The following is a 17,887-nucleotide window of genomic DNA, read 5'->3' as shown; positions in this document are numbered from 1 at the left end:
CGCATGCGCAGGTTTACCTTCTTCTTCTGGGTTTTACGGCAGCTGGCATCCACAGTGTCGCATTACTGCCATCTACAGGTTTACCTTTGAGTGTGCACTGACAGTTCCATCATTCTGCCGCTAAACGAACAGCTGATCACACCGAGGTGCTCGCTGAGCGCCGATATTTATTAGTTTGGTCCTGCATTTCCTTTCCTTCTTATATAACATAACATCTTTTCTTCTCGCTTTCTTTCCGTTACTGTAGTCGGTCTTTCACGTTTCATTTGCACACTCACATCCTCCATTTTTCTCTTCTGTTTCAAATTTGTATCCCACAATGCCTTGCATGAACGGGGAAAGCCCACCACGTGATGCATGACGTAGTATCTTGAATTGGGTCATGGTGAAGCAGGAAAAAATAGCAGAGAATTTAGGGCCATGTGGAGATAAATTCATTAATTGTTCCTTTTAAAAAAAAAAACTAATAAAATTGGAAGTCTGTGATTTGAATTCAGTAGCTTTCGGTCACTAAACAAAAATAATTGGGTGTCGGGGAAAATTCTTTTTAAGTCTGAAAGGTAGTCTACCTTTAAACACAGAAGAATGGTGTACTTTCCACCAAAATACCAGAACCTTATACTTTTAAAGAGATGATGATTTCTCTTTCATTCGTTGAGCTGTTTTTGACTGACTTGATACTGTTTTTCCAGAAACAAACAATATATCCAACCCACCAAAGCTGCCTTCAACATCCCTCATCGAGCAGGCTGTTCTCCAAATTACTAGTTTCACTTTTCACCTACGTTATTCTCTCAGGCTTACGTTGGCCTCTGGCACGGGGCATTAACTTCTAATTTGCCCAGCTGTATGATATCCATTTACGTAGGTATGCGATATAACTTTGAAGATGGTACGGAATGAAAATATACCGTCATCCGAAATGTGTTTGCTCAAGCGACCACAGAGAGACCACAGTTTGCGAATAGTTTCTTGGAAAAATGTCCCCCAGTTCGGAGTTCTGGATATCCTCCGGTGCACGGTGGCACTGAGGGGGCAGACAGGACACCCACATGACCCCCGAGCAGAAACGTAGAACTATTATTTTCATCCCTTTCCTCATTTGTATCTGGCTTCTCATTGTACTGTTAAAGCCATTTGCTGTGAAAAAGCAATTCAACTATTTCACGCATGATTACGACAGCAGATACTTGTGGAATTCCGCTTAGCATCGACACACTGCTGATGTTCGTGATGCACGCGTTCCTGAAAGGTCATTACAGCTCTGTGCATGTCACACACCGCTAGACTCAAGTCTGTCCTGAACGGGTATCAGACGGATCTTTTATCCCTGCCACGCTCGTCTGGCTTTTCCTCCCGAGAGCAGCTCAGACTCTGAGCAGAGCCATCAGCTGAAATCAATACAGTGTTATCCCATTTGGTCTGCGCTCACACCCTGGTAATGGAAACTTCAGATGCCTGCACACTTGAAGACCCAGTACATCAGAAAATCGGGCGGTTCTTGGTGATTTTGACCATCAAAAAAAAAAAAAAGCAGTTACAAGTCAGAGCTGCTTCGGAGTAATTTTTCTCAACCTTTAATGCAGGCATGAATGTTTATCCAGAACCATGAGTATGATGAAACTGTGTTTTTAAAGAGGCTCGTGTTTATAAAAGCGTTTTCAGCACTAATAATTACACTAATGAGAGGTTTTCTATACTGTGTATGTGTGTATCCTTGTCCAACAGGGCCCAGTGGTGTTGGTTTAACCGAGTTGAAAAGAAAACTTCTGCTCTCGGATCCTGAGCACTTTGGTGTCGCTGTACCACGTGAGTTTACCTCTTTTACAGTCTGTATGTCTTCATATGTCATTTCACAGCATATGGAAATGTCTTTTAATGCAGTGTTTCTCAACCACTGGGCTGCAGCCCATTAATGGGCCACGAATTTTTTTTCCAAGTTGAAGCGAATTTTTAGTAGGGTACACTTGCCGGGTTGCAGCCGACATCACATCCACCTCATTAGATATGCAAGACATGAAGTGGTGGTCAGCTGAGCTCACTGTTCCCAAAGCGTTACTATCGCTACAGCGCCTTGCTAGTCGTTAAAATGCCCTACGCTTGCTTTGTTTTGCGCTGCTCGAATCAAACAAACCGTGACACTGATAAAAGTTTCTTTCGGGTTCTCCGTGAAGTGATAAAGGGTGAAAGAGCAAAGGATTTTACCAAAAGACGACAAGAAAGGTAGCTCTTGAACCTTTCACTGCGATGGAAGGGCGCTGAGTCGAAGAACACTCGAGTTTGCAGTGATCACTTCGTGAGAGGTTTGTAAATTCCTCTGATTTATTTCGTTTGGATTTGCAGTTCACTTTTCTCGCCGTTTTCCATTATTTTGTGATACTTTGAAGTTCAGGAGACGCTTAAGTCCTCAGATGTGTTTTTGTTTACTGTTTGATCAGGGTCACTATATTGTAAACTAACACGTATATAATATACATAATCCCCAGGTCTTTAAAGGGGTTTCTGTGGCTCTTTGTGAACGATTTCCCTGGAAGAGAAGAGCAAGGAGGATTGAGAATCGAGTGGCTGTGGTTTGTTTACACCTGATACCAGGGCTCTCAAGTTTTGAAGTCAGTTCAGACTGAGATTTGTCGGGAAGGGCAGGGGTGGTGCTGGTGAGGGGTGGCGGCGGCGGCACACAGGGGGATGGAGGAGGAGGGGGGGTTATGATTGGTGTTATGTGTTGTAAGTGTTAGTGGCAGATTTAGGCTACATCCACACGACAACGGCAACGAGCTTTTTTTTTTTAAATATTGCGTCCACATGGGCAACGGATCAGTAAAATTTCAGGTACATATGGCAACGCAACGCTTGCTGAAAATGATGCAATACACATGCCACACCTCTACGTGCGCTGTAAGATGGTCCCATCGGAGACACCAGAACAATAGAAGTAGTAGACGCATGCGCATAAACCCCTTCTTCTGTAGCATCAGCCACAAAGTTTTGATTATTAATCAGTAGCGTAAAACGAAAGATGTGGAAAGAGGAATGAATGGGGGTAGATGGAAGCCAGTACGTCAACATTCTGATATCCTCCAGAATTCTTTAATGGTCCGGAATAAATTGAATGCTACACGTTGATGGATTACTTTGTTCTTCTACGCCCTTTTTGAGGAATGTATTGTCGGACTTAAACCAACATCTGAAGAAGTGAGATCACTCCTTTTTTTTTCCTATGTTTGCTGGCGGGATTGTTTTTGTTTTTGGAAAGCGCACGGGCGGTGCGCGGTTTGGTACTGCTTCCGCAGTGTTTGGACTAAAGACTCTGCCCTAAGGGCTATTCTCTCTCTCTCTCTCTCTCTCTCAGTTTGCACCATTACACAATAAATATTCACAGTGAAAATATTTTGTAAGCGCGTTTCATGAACCAAGTTATAGGATTTGTTGACAACTCGCATCGAGTTCGTTACACTTCTACCCGGCGTGAAGCACTGACAGTCATGTGGTTGTGACATCATCGTAAACAAATCCGTTCTACTCATCCAGACGACTTCGCAACGGCGCCGTTGCCAGATTTTTTCACTCTGGAACCCGTTCTCAAAAGATTTCGTTTTGGGTCACCCAAAACGCCGGTGCCGTGTGGACGCCAGGACGAAATGATAACCAATTTTATCAGGTTCACCTGAATCCGTTGCTTTGTGGACAGGGCCTTAGAGGCCTTCAATACGGGGGTAGGGGGCTCCCACTTGAAACACAGTGGTTCCAGGCCTGCCATTTTAACAGCCATGATTGAGAAGAGAGTTCCGTCAAGGGCAACGTGTAAACAGAAGCGCGTAACAATGTACTACTATATCTGTGTATTTTGCAGTTTGGCAAGTACCCAGTAAAGGAAGAGATAAAAAAAAAATCACACTGAGTTTTCATTCAAGTATGCAACACTAGGACTAAAAACAGGTGTCAAAAATAGCTGTTGAAATTAGCAAGGATTCAAGATTGAAGTGGCGAGACAAGCTCACAGACTCTGGGCAAACTGATAGTTAACATTATTAGCTGGAGACAATATTCCCCAACACCAGCTCTCATAATTTTTGTGATGCAAGTACTAATTTCGTTCAGGAAATACAAAATCATATGATGAGATGATTTACTGTACTGTAGGCTACTCATCGAATATGGCGCTCCCGCGTCCTCCAATGTGTGTCCGTCTGCACTTCACCGCATCGTCTTCTTCGGAAAGTTCACGTAAATTTTACCCGGATACAACTGTTAAGTGTTTTGCTCCTTTGCTGTGCTTATCCCACACTTGAAGGGTAATACCAATGCTGAACATTAAAACTGGAATTCACTCAAACCAGACCTTTGTTCCATCTTTTTCCTTTTATTTTTTTCCTTTGCAGGTGAAAAACCTTAAGACAAACACCATCCATTTACCAATTTGCATAGTTTTTCTTCTTTTTATAAAAGCAGCTACACAAAAAATGATTATCAAAAGCTTAACATTAAATACATGTATGTGAAAATAGATAGAATTTACTTTAACTTAAGACAGATTTTGAATGAATTGTTTCAATGTAAATGCATCAAAATATTAAAATACATTTTAACCACAAGGGCCATAATGAATTAAGCAAGTTACTAAACCCAATAAATGAGTTACCAAGTAACAGGCCAACCTACATATTTACAAACCATATCCACCATGAACATTTTAGCAATGAAATACTTTCAGTTCGTTTTAAACATGCACTGTATGCAAGTAGAAAAAGATACATGCTTTGAAACCATGTCTTCACTGGCACCCAAGGATTCGGCACAATAATATCCACGCATCAAACCACATCTACAGTGGTGCTTGAAAGTTTGTGAACCCTTTAGAATTTTCTATATTTCTGCATAAATACGACCTAAAACATCATCAGATTTTCACACAAGTCCTAAAAGTAGATAAAGAGAACCCAGTTAAACAAATGAGACAAAAATATTATACTTGTTCATTTATTTATTGAGGAAAATTATCCAATATTACATATCTGTGAGTGGCAAAAGTATGTGAACCTCTAGGATTAGCAGTTAATTTGAAGGTGAAATTAGAGTCAGGTGTTTTCAATCAATGGGATGACAATCAGGTGTGAGTGGGCACCCTGTTTTATTTAAAGAACAGGGATCTATCAAAGTCTGATCTTCACAACACATGTTTGTGGAAGTGTATCATTGCACGAAAAAAGGAGATTTCTGAGGACCTCAGAAAAAGCGTTGTTGATGCTCATCAAGCTGGAAAAGGTTACAAAACCATCTCTAAAGCGTTTGGACTCCACCAATCCACAGTCAGACAGACTGTGTACAAATGGAGGAAATTCAAGACCATTGTTACCCTCCCCAGGAGTGGTCGACCAACAAAGATCACTCCAAGAACAAGGTGTGTAATAGTCGGCAAGGTCACAAAGGACCCCAGGGTAACTTCTAAGCAACTGAAGGCCTCTCTCACATTGGCTAATGTTAATGTTCATGAGTCCACCATCAGGAGAACACTGAACAACAATGGTGTGCATGGCAGGGCTGCAAGGAGAAAGTCACTGCTCTCCAAATAGAACATTGCTGCTCGTCTGCAGTTTGCTAAAGCTCACGTGGACAAGCCAGAAGGCTATTGGAAAAATGTTTTGTGGATGGATAAGACCAAAATAGAACTTTTTGGAATGACGGCTTGCCATCATTGATGGAACAATGAATTCTGAATTATACCAGCGAATTCCAAAGGAAAATATTTGTCCATGTACTGAATCTCAAGAGAAGGTGGGTCATGCAGCAAAACAATGACCCTAAGCACACAAGTCATTCTACCAAAGAATGGTTAAAGAAGAATAAAGTTAATGTTTTGGAATGGCCAAGTCAAAGTCCTGACCTTAATCCAATGGAAATGTTGTGGAAGGACCTGAAGCGAGCAGTTCATGTGAGGAAACCCACCAATATCCCAGAGTTGAAGCTGTTCTGTACGGAGGAATGGGCTAAAATTCCTCCAAGCCGGTGTGCAGGACTGATCAACAGTTACCGGAAACATTTAGTTGCAGTTATTGCTGCACAAGGGGGTCACACCAGATACTGAAAGCAAAGGTTCACATACTTTTGCCACTCACAGATTTGTAATGTTGGATCATTTTCCTCAATAAATAAATGACCAAGTATAATATTTCTGTCTCATTTGTTTAACTGGGTTCTCTTTATCTACTTTTAGGACTTGTGTGAAAATCTGATGATGTTTTAGGTCATATTTATGCAGAAATATAGAAAATTCTAAAGGGATCACAAACTTTCAAGCACCACTGTAAATTGGGCCGTTTCAAACATGAGACCAAGCAAGTCGCCACACCTTTTACCGGACCAAACAGAGCAAGTTGCAATAACCCTTACCAGCCAACAATTACACAAAGCACCATGTGAATATTTGAACCTTAAGACGCTACAAACACAAACATTTTCCCCGCATCTCAATGCCCCGTCAGTGCAACAATTTCCTCGCATTCACAACAAAATAAAAACAACTGCGAGCTTACCGGCTGTCTGTTCAGATCTTGACAATGGTAAAACTTCTACACAGCTTCACAAAATGCTCGGCAAGTGATCGAGTTTGTATTTCACACTGCAGCAGCCTATAGACCCCTTTCACATGACGTCACCGCGCCGCGAGATTTTGTTAGGCGCCATATTGGAAGACCAAGTACATGCACTCACAATATAAAACAAAGTACGAGCGAGAGTAAAGTGACACGATGGCTGATAATTCTGGTTATGTGAGTACATTACCAGCTGCAGAAAGGGCACGGTATGTGGAGAAACTGGCTGTGATTGATGGGTTTGACCCATATGATAAGACTCGGGGCAAGGGAGAATGGAAACATAAGGAGGACCTGACACCAATTCTGCCATCTGTTTGCTACCCAGACATTGTAAACTATTTGTTGTTTACACCCAGTGCCTACACTCAGTGTTCGGACTATGCCGATATTTTCGGGGGGCCCCTTTTTTTCCCTTGGGGGTGTGTGTGCTTGCGCTTGTCTCGGAGCGCGGATCTCCAAACACATGAGAAGCCTATCTTACGCACATATCACGTGGACTCCACACACGCATCGCGTCTGAAGTCATAACTCATCAGGGGAAATCGTGTCCGCATTAGCATGTTCAAAAAACAACCTCGCGTCAACAATGATACCACACGCAAGGAAAAAAAAAACAGTCAGGCTACTCAACAACCAACCTGGCAGCAGCGAGCAAGCCCCAAACTTCATCTCATCATCTCTAGCCACTTTATCCTTCTACATGGTCGCAGGCAAGCTGGAGCCTATCCCAGCTGACTACGGGCGAAAGGCGGGGTACACCCTGGACAAGTCGCCAGGTCATCACAGGGCTGACACATAGACACAGACAACCATTCACACTCACATTCACACCTACGGTCAATTTAGAGTCACCAGTTAACCTAACCTGCATGTCTTTGGACTGTGGGGGAAACCGGAGCACCCGGAGGAAACCCACACGGACAACATGCAAACTCCACACAGAAAGGCCCTCGCCGGCCCCGGGGCTCGAACCCAGGACCTTCTTGCTGTGAGGCAACAGCGCTAACCACTACACCACCGTGCCGCCCAAGCCCCAAACCATCCTAAATTATTATTATTATTAAATTGTAGAAGTCTGGGAGGCTTGCTCCTCATACAGTTATCAACTTGGGGCCAATTTAGCATGTTTTAAATCTGAATTTCTTGCGTTTGCTTACCTCAAAGTGTCCGCAGATCATGCACAGACTTATCCATTATATCCACAGTTTTTTGCCAAGTCTCACACAGGTTTCTTTCAAGTCTACTGTTGGGCCAATAAATCATAAATAAAACAGCTCAGATTTGTTTGTTTAAGTCATTTGCCACTCCACTTTATTCTCGTGGGTTCACATACCGCTGCCGTTATTATCCCCTTATCACGAGTTTGTTGGTCTTCCAAAATGGCGCAGGGTCTGTTTACTTCTGGTTTCGGGTGATGCCAGTGAAAGGGGTCTATTTTTTGCTGTTCAGTCCTCGCACCTGAGCAGGAAGTCAGCGTGTCGCTTTGTTCTCCTTGATTGCGGGCAGGTGAGTAATTAACGTGCGTGCATACCGGCTGACAAAAAGGGCGTTCGCCACGACAACAATGCTATTTTTTGATTGGCTGTTGGGTAGCTACATTTCTCAATTTATTGATCGGTGTGTGGCAAGCTATTTCTGAACTCTGCGGGAAACTACTTGATGCCTGCTCTTCGTCCACAGTTAAAAAATAGCGGTGCACCTTGGTGGGCGGTGTCTTAGTAATTTCTGTGCGTGAGAGATACAAGGTGTGGCGTGTGAGCTGCTTGAAATGCGTTGTGTCTCACGCTCAATGCATGAGACTTGAGAGCCCTGCCTGATACTAAAACTTGCATCCGAGCAATCATCGCAAAGAAGCGTACAAAAAGTCCAAAAAATCCTCCTTAGCCGGGCATAAACGATACAGGATTGATCTTGTAGTGTCCTGATCCCCAGATCTTTAACCCAGCCACATATAAAAACTTGCACTCCTTCATGTTCTTCCAGGTTTTCATCTGTGTGTCCGTGTAGAATGATGTCCGCAGTACCAGGTAGTTTGAGATGTCGGGGAATTCAACGGCTGGATCATTTTCCAACTCGTAGGAAAAATCCTTCTTTGTTAGTGTGTAAGGATCTAATCCCTTTTAGTGGTTTCTATATCCACTTCTTCTGAATGTACTTCTTGGTTTTAATAACTTGCTTGTTTGCTGAACACAAACACGGCAATAAGTTCTTGTGTTAATCGCCCGGACTCCACTTTTGGATCCTTTTGACTGAGAATGCCTGACATGGTTTGGCTTCTGGTACATCCATACAGTTTAAAATACAATACCAACAATTAAAAACATTATTTTTATTGCATTTATTTAATTCCTGGGCTCTCATCTGTAACAGGGAGTAATGTTGCATCCCATTAATACACTTTACAGTAGATTATTAGATTTTAATCAAATAGATGAGCCAAAATAATTGGGGATCTTTTTTAATGGGCCCCAGCTTGTTACAAGTATGAATAGGTGGACCTTAAAGTAGAAAAGGTTGAGAACCCCTGTTTTAATGCTCTTCGAACATGTAAGGTGACATGACTACCCAAAATGTGATCAGTCCACCACCGTTTCTTAAAATCTTTAACTTTTTCTGTCCTGTACATGAACACCGATGTAATCATGGGGATCTGAAATACATATTTGCTTTTGTTAGTGATTACTGACCAGCATGCACTTACATGAAGGAAAATTTCCGTCTGCACCAAACCATGACCACAGCTCGGCTTGTATCAAGACCTCTTAAGGTACAATTAAGACATGCACCAAGACTCTTCTCTGCACTGGAAGAACTTCCAAACATTTATTTGTCTGAATCAAACAGCTGTCCTCTACAACCCCGATTCCAAAAAAGTTGGGACAAAGTACAAATTGTAAATTAAAACGGAATGCAATGATCTGGAAGTTTCAAAATTCCATATTATTCAGAATAGAACACAGATGACATATCAAATGTTTAAACTGAGAAAATGTATCATTTAAAGAGAAAAATTAGGTGATTTTAAATTTCATGACAACAACACATCTCAAAAAAGTTGGGACAAGGCCATGTTTACCACTGTGAGACATCCCCTTTTCTCTTTACAACAGTCTGTAAACGTCTGGGGACTGAGGAGACAAGTTGCTCAAGTTTAGGGATAGGAATGTTAACCCATTCTTGTCTAATGTAGGATTCTAGTTGCTCAACTGTCTTAGGTCTTTTTTGTCGTATCTTCCATTTTATGATGCGCCAAATGTTTTCTATGGGTGAAAGATCTGGACTGCAGGCTGGCCAGTTCAGTACCCGGACCCTTCTTCTACGCAGCCATGATGCTGTAATTGATGCAGTATGTGGTTTGGCATTGTCATGTTGGAAAATGCAAGGTCTTCCCTGAAAGAGACGTCGTCTGGATGGGAGCATATGTTGCTCTAGAACCTGGATATACCTTTCAGCATTGATGGTGTCTTTCCAGATGTGTAAGCTGTCCATGCCACACGCACTAATGCAACCCCATACCATCAGAGATGCAGGCTTCTGAACTGAGCGCTGATAACAACTTGGGTCGTCCTTCTCCTCTTTAGTCCGAATGACACGGCGTCCCTGATTTCCATAAAGAACTTCAAATTTTGATTCGTCTGACCACAGAACAGTTTTCCACTTTGCCACAGTCCATTTTAAATGAGCCTTGGCCCAGAGAAGACGTCTGCGCTTCTGGATCATGTTTAGATACGGCTTCTTCTTTGAACTATAGAGTTTTAGCTGGCAACAGCAGATGGCACGGTGAATTGTGTTCACAGATAATGTTCTCTGGAAATATTCCTGAGCCCATTTTGTGATTTCCAATACAGAAGCATGCCTGTATGTGACGCAGTGCCGTCTAAGGGCCCGAAGATCACGGGCACCCAGTATGGTTTTCCGGCCTTGACCCTTACGCACAGAGATTCTTCCAGATTCTCTGAATCTTTTGATGATATTATGCACTGTAGATGATGATATGTTCAAACTCTTTGCAATTTTACACTGTCGAACTCCTTTCTGATATTGCTCCACTATTTGTCGGCGCAGAATTAGGGGGATTGGTGATCCTCTTCCCATCTTTACTTCTGAGAGCCGCTGCCACTCCAAGATGCTCTTTTTATACCCAGTCATGTTAATGACCTATTGCCAATTGACCTAATGAGTTGCAATTTGGTCCTCCAGCTGTTCCTTTTTTGTACCTTTAACTTTTCCAGCCTCTTATTGCCCCTGTCCCAACTTTTTTGAAATGTGTTGCTGTCATGAAATTTCAAATGAGCCAATGTTTGGCATGAAATTTCAAAATGTCTCACTTTCGACATTTGATATGTTATGTTCTATTGTGAATACAATATCAGTTTTTGAGATTTGTAAATTATTGCATTACATTTTTATTTACAATTTGTACTTTGTCCCAACTTTTTTGGAATCGGGGTTGTACAAAGAAGACTCAACACCGTCCTCTTTGTCGTTCAAGCTCATCGTACCATACCATCTCCTCTCTAACTCGACGGTATTCTTAGACCCTGACCTATTTGCACTAGCCTAGTGAGGATATGCTTGGATGAAGATTAAAAAGCACTTCTGTAAGTTACTCTGGATAAGAGCGTCTGCCAAACGCCGTAAATGTCCTCATCACTCTTGGAAGAGAACACATAATCGCTAAGCAAGGCTTGGATGTTCAATAAAATATGTGAAATACGGGGACCTCCTCTTCATTTGGTGTCCTTGACCATTGAGAACGGAGCCAGTTCTGTTCCCCGTTACACACGGCACATCAGAGCATGGATGAGGATCAAACCTTTATCAAGCCAAGCACATTGCTGTAGGGGGCCCAAGCACTACATGGACTACGCGGACTTCCATCGTCCGTCTGCAAATCAAGTGTTTCTCGAAACCTCATGCTGCTGTAAATGTTACAAATGAAGTGTATAAAAATCTGAGGGTTTTTTTTTTCTTCCATAAGTCAATCCACACTGAGGAATCATAAGCCTGGATGGTTTGCGTGTAGGGGAAAGCGGGCTCTGCTTTTCATGTCTGACACAGAGAGAGAGAGAGAGAGAGAGAGAGAGAGAGTCAGATAATCAAGGCCTCGCCTCTCACAGCCAGGCTGTCAGTGTGGAGTGATGCAGAGAGAGCGAGGCCTGGGTTTTTCTCCCTGCCCTGGACTGACGCCATTCCCCTGCCTCCGGTTGGTGCTTGGCTTTCACATCAATCTCCCTCATGCGAATGACAGCTCGCCATACTTCTGATCACACTCCAAAAACGTTCTTGCAGTCACAAAACGGGGTGAGGGTCTGACAAACACATTTATTTGATTTACACTTTCTGAACGTTGAGTGCTAGAATCAGTTAGTTAGCCCGAGGCTATGATTTAATGTCCATATAAGCTGGTTTCTGTACGTGACGGTTTATGTCAAGCAATGGAAAGTGTGTAAGTCACAAAGATAAACAGCTACGGTGCTGTTGTTGGTGTTTATTTCGAAAGCAGTACAGTCGTGGGTAATATTTTAGACTCTTGAACTGTTTAATACGGCCACACAGATCTGTGACTGCTAAAATCATCCTGAAACATCGGACTGGTATTAGAACAGGTTTGATGGCATGTACTATCCAAATCCACTGAAATGGAATCTTTGTACATATCATGTGTGATGTGTTCTGTAATGTTTTAATATCTAGTTACCTCTGCCATCTTTGTTACTTGCGAAAATCTGAGATTTTTGACAGCTCGCCATACTTCTGGTGCTCTAGCGTCGTCATTTCTTGACCAATCTTCACCAAAATGCACAGGACAACTCACTAGGGTCACACAAAGACATCATTAGTTTTTGGTGGGTCAAGAGCAAAGGTCAAGGTCACCAAGGTCAAATCTTGTAAAAACACCTAATTGGCCATAACTTCCGTATCTTTCTGATTTTTGCAAGTATCGTGCTCTGCATGACTTTTCATCGTTTGTTTGATTGTTCCTAATGTAACTCAAAAAGTAGTGAATGGATTTGGATGAAATTTGGTGGAAAGGTGAACCATGGACAAAGGAACAATTGATGAGATTTTCATGCAAATCCAGATATCTATGTTAATCCAGGATCCAGATATGTATCCAGATCCAGGATTTTTTTTTTTTTTTTGGCCTGTTCCTAACATAACTCAAAAAGTAATGAACAGATTTTGAGGAAATTTGGTGTATAGCTTTAGTATCATCCAAGTGATTGGATTGTGATTGTGATACAGTAATATGTGGCTTGGCGGAGGTATGTGCTTTCTAGTTTAAGATGTGTTCAATGTCAAATTTGAACTTTTTCCTCTGTACGAGTACTGAGAGTGGGCAATAACTAGGGAATAAAACAATGAGGGTGTGCTGTTATGGTAAAATAATCAGTGATGGTGTGTTGTCATGTAGCCCGACACAAAATGGACTTACTGTTATCACCACAAAGTTGATTATTTTCCAATAACTGCGTATCCTTAAGTGTTTCCTCTTATACTACAACAAGTTGCCAAATGTTACAATTATTTATTCATGAAACAATAAAAAATCTTACTCTTTATCCATATATACTTACATTTAATGAACATCCACAAAAAACAATTTAGTTCCTGATATATATTTAACAGTTATTCCATGAAATCAAGTTGTACATGAGCTGATGGCTATAAGCCATGTACGACGAGATTGAGTCGAATGACTGTTTTATTCTATACAAATTCACTGGATTTTGAGAAATGGAGCATTTTTATTTTTTGGAAATTTGATAAATAAAAACCTTATCCAAAATGTCCAACAAAATCATTTCCACGTAGAATGTCAACAAAATGGGGCGGCGCGGTGGTGTAGTGGTTAGCGCTGTCGCCTCACAGCAAGAAGGTCCGGGTTCGAGCCCCGTGGCTGGCGAGGGCCTTTCTGTGCGGAGTTTGCATGTTCTCCCCGTGTCCACGTGGGTTTCCTCCGGGTGCTCCGGTTTCCCCCACAGTCCAAAGACATGCAGGTTAGGTTAACTGGTGACTCTAAATTGACCGTAGGTGTGAATGTGTGTGTGAATGGTTGTCTGTGTCTATGTGTCAGCCCTGTGATGACCTGGCGACTTGTCCAGGGTGTACCCCGCCTTTCGCCCGTAGTCAGCTGGGATAGGCTCCAGCTTGCCTGCGACCCTGTAGGACAGGATAAAGCGGCTAGAGATAATGAGATGAGATGTCAACAAACTGGTGAAATGACAGGAGTAATTTGTGAAAAATTCAATAATAATAATAATAATAATTCTTGAAAAATAAAAAAGATACATTCTTACCATCAAATACTTTTGTTCCATATTTTACTGCTTTTTTGTGTGTATTTTTAGGTGTTTTCTTCTTCTTTAAGGTTTTTTGGTGGTTGGCAAACCAACTTGAAGGTGCATTACTGCCACCGACTGGGCTGGAGTGTGGAACAGGAGATATTTGGGAGGGGGGGGCCCAAAACTATATTCTTTTAGCTATTTCTGTCTCTTTTAAATACTTGATAACAATTTTTAGTGTTTTGTTTTCGAGTAGAGTTTTTATTTCGTCCTCAGTTGGTTCAGCAACACGCTCTGCCATTTTGTTTTTCTCTACTCGCGGTATATGAGCTGATATCCGAGTAGTAGCCAATCAGAGCACACGATTGCTCATATCCAGTGAATGTGGACAGAATAAAATGTTATAGCATAATAGTTCCCTCGCTTTCCTTTGAAGTTAATATGCAGCTTGTTACCGAGAAATTACGAAACACAACATCTTCCGTCCTGTAAATATTACTGAGTGCTGACACTGGAGACTCCTTCCTTTCCAAAAATCCTAAACTAACATTTTCTTCCAGAAAACTTCACCATATCAACAATTATATGTTTTTTTGTAGCACGTACAAAATACTAGTCTCAAAGTGTTAGCTGTTGCGATGCTATAGAAACAATAACGTATTAGAATGAACCGAGCGCGTTAATACGAAACCGTGACTTGAATTACAGCCGGCACTATAGTCACTGATGTTATAGAACATCGATCAACAACTTGTGTGTCCAATCAGAATCAAGAATTCAACAGAGCTGTGGTATAAAGAAAAAAAATTGATAAATCGTGGTATTAATATATTGCAGTATCAGTATTGTTACATCACCATATATGAAAAATAATGGATTTTGCAGTTTCCCTTTATGGCAGATTTATTAGGTTCACACTAATGGCACAGTTAATCACTTCATCGCTATCTGGCAAGCTCTGATGAGGAAACGGCTGGTGTGTTTTTTCCAGCTGAGAAGTGCATCAACATAGTGGAGAGAGAGAGAGAGAGCGAGAGAGAGACCCTTTGCATGGTGGTAAAAGGTTTATAGTTTGTTTTGGCTCATGTATGAAACGTGCAGACAATCGGAGTCAGGATGTGTACTTGTGTGTGTGTGTGTGTGTGTGTGTCCATGCTCCTACAGTCATGTTAAACTTGTTAACCAAATGTGAGCATGCTTTCTCATGTGAAGTTACTGTAAAGCATTCTGACTGCATAACTCCACTCCTCTGTCACACATGTGCTATCAGCAAACGCAGCTTTACTCATAAACCGCGGCCAGCTTTGTGCCAACTGCTTTATCCTGCACTCGCTGACTTATTTCGATCTAAAAGTCTCTATATAATGATCTAGAAAGCTTCCTTTTTCTAATTTACACAGTATAATGTCATAATTTGTATGTCACACCATGGATGGTGTGTATTCCCTTATAAAAAAGAAGTTTATTCAAGTGTGCTTCTAGTATACTGCTTTTAAACTAGAAATAAGAGTATGCTTTCAGTTTACTTTTTATTTACTTATCAGAGATATACTTAATAAAGTTATACATAAGTATACTTGGCGGCACGGTGGTTTAGTGGTTAGCGCTGTCGCCTCACAGCAAGAAGGTCCGGGTTCGAGCCCCGTGGCCGGCGAAGGCCTTTCTGTGTGGAGTTTGCATGTTCTCCCCGTGTCCGCGTGGGTTTCCTCCGGGTGCTCCGGTTTCCCCCACAGTCCAAAGACATGCAGGTTAGGTTAACTGGTGACTCTAAATTGACCGTAGGTGTGAATGTGAGTGTGAATGGTTGTCTGTGTCTATGTGTCAGCCCTGTGATGACCTGGCGACTTGTCCAGGGTGTACCCCGCCTTTCGCCCGTAGTCAGCTGGGATAGGCTCCAGCTTGCCTGCGACCCTGTAGAACAGGATAAAGCGGCTAGAGATAATGAGATGAGATGAGATATTTAACAAAAGTGGAATAAAATATTAAAATATTTGTGCCTTATGTTTAAGTGTACTCGCCCTGTAGTTGTGCTTCAGCATTGTTGACTCTTAGGTATGTCTGTGGTTCCATATAAGAGTTTTTTGTTGTTGTTGTTGTTGGGTTTTTTTTCTCCTGAGTGGGATAATTTAAATTTATTTATTTATTTATTTATTTATTTATTTTTCTTTAGAGCTTGGATGTCAATTTCAGTTGTCATTGCCATGTTTTTATACTTTGGCATTTAACACAATGTTGCTTTAAATTTAGATTTTTAAAGAAAATGAATATGTTCTTAATCCTGAGTATCTGTTGTTATTTTGTGAATTCTTACCTTTATAACTTCATTGTAACTTAAGGTACAAAACACTTAAGTTATCTACTGGTAGTGTGCATTAGGTAAGGGTTCGGGCTAGAAAACTAATAGTATACCTAGAAGGGGAATTGCAGTAAACTTCAAAACTAAAAAGTGGACTAGATGTATATAACCTGTAACTAATAGTATATTTCCAATATGCTATAAAGTATACTTTTATAAACTAAAAAGTGGACTAGAAGTGTGTAATGAGTAAACCAATAGTATATTTCCAGTATACTACAAAGTATACTTTAGTAAAGTAAAAAGTGGACTAGAAGTATAAAACGAGTAAACTCATAGTATATTTCCAGTACACTATGAAGTACGCTTTTGTAAACTAAAGAGTGGACTACAAGAATAGAACTAGTAAACTATTAGTATATAAGTTTATTTGTGGTATACTTGCAGTACAAAATAAAAAATACTAGTTGTATACTCAGAGTTTACTTCTCTTAGACTTAAAGTATACTTTTTATAAACTAAAAGTGGGACAATTTAGTCCCAAGAAGTATTAGATTAGTTTACTTACAACTATACTGTAAGTACATTGATATCAGTATACTTGGTACACAAAAGTATACTTAAGGAAATATACTTTAACTTTACTTAAGTATACTTAATAAAATTAACTTGAAGTATATTGCTTTTTGATAAGGTAACATTACATTGTTTTTGGTTTAAAGAATATTTCCATTTTTATTTACATTTCTATTTCTACACTGACTTTGTTTTTGCTTATTTGCACATGTACAGTTTGAAAGACTATTTCTATTTTTATGCCTCTACCACATTCATGTCCAGGAGCTCAAGGCTCTTTTTTTGGCTAGCTACAATGTCTGCCATTGGTCCGTCCCTGTGTCCATGTGACTGTCTGAGATTCGAGACTGTTCTTTTGATAGTGTGATATTACATTACAAGCATTTAGCAGATGCCCTTATCCAGAGTGACATACAACATACCCAGAGCAGCCTGGGGAGCAGTGAGGCATTAGGTGCCTTGATCAAGGGCACTTCAGCCATTCCTGCTGGTCCAGGGAATCAAACCAGCAACCTTTTGGTACCAAAGCTGCTTCTCTAACCTTTAGGCTTCCCCCTATAGCTAAAGAACAAGTGGTTGACTGTTTGCAGGATTAATGTAGAAATATCGCTGCAACCATCAAACCAACTGATTAGAGTTTGGAAGTGATCCAAACATGACCAAGGTCACAGCAAGGTCAAACATCTGAAATAGTTTTTAATCAATAGCTTCCTTCATGTTTGAAGTTTTATTTCTATTTTAAAGGTATTTCAGGTAAACGCATAACAGTTAACAAGAATAACTCTACTTGGTAGCAGAGGCATCCCCATCTATCTATCTATCTATCTATCTATCTATCTATCTATCTATCTATCTATCTATCTATCTATCTATATATATATATATATATATATATATATATATATATATATAAAATGTTGGAACACTCAATTGTGTCCAAGTTTATGCTGAGGAATTATTTGGTTCTTCATTATTCTATCCGCTTTGTTCAATGCACTAGTTCCACTGGCAGCAAAACAGCCCCAGAGCATGATCCTACCACCACCACCACCACCACACTTTAACAGTTAATACAGTGTTCCTCTGTACCTCTGGCCATTGCAGCCAAACAACTCAATCTTTCTCATCTGACC

At 40.9% G+C, this 17,887-nt stretch overlaps 1 protein-coding gene across 1 annotated transcript in view; it reads left to right on the top strand.

Moving 5' to 3' along the window:
• Nucleotides 1–17,887, top strand: part of mpp7b (MAGUK p55 scaffold protein 7b) — a 132,589-nt gene that overhangs the window by 98,292 nt on the left and 16,410 nt on the right. The window contains exon 14 of the mRNA XM_060905435.1: nt 1,729–1,809. Within this exon, the coding sequence (XP_060761418.1) occupies nt 1,729–1,809 (81 nt within the window). The remainder of the gene's footprint in view (nt 1–1,728; nt 1,810–17,887) is intronic.

This window comes from Neoarius graeffei, chromosome 23, assembly GCF_027579695.1.
Source record: "Neoarius graeffei isolate fNeoGra1 chromosome 23, fNeoGra1.pri, whole genome shotgun sequence".
Classification (NCBI taxonomy): Eukaryota; Metazoa; Chordata; class Actinopteri; order Siluriformes; family Ariidae; genus Neoarius; species Neoarius graeffei.
Note: the sequence above shows the minus strand (reverse complement) of the source record. Positions and strands in the feature narration are given on the sequence as shown.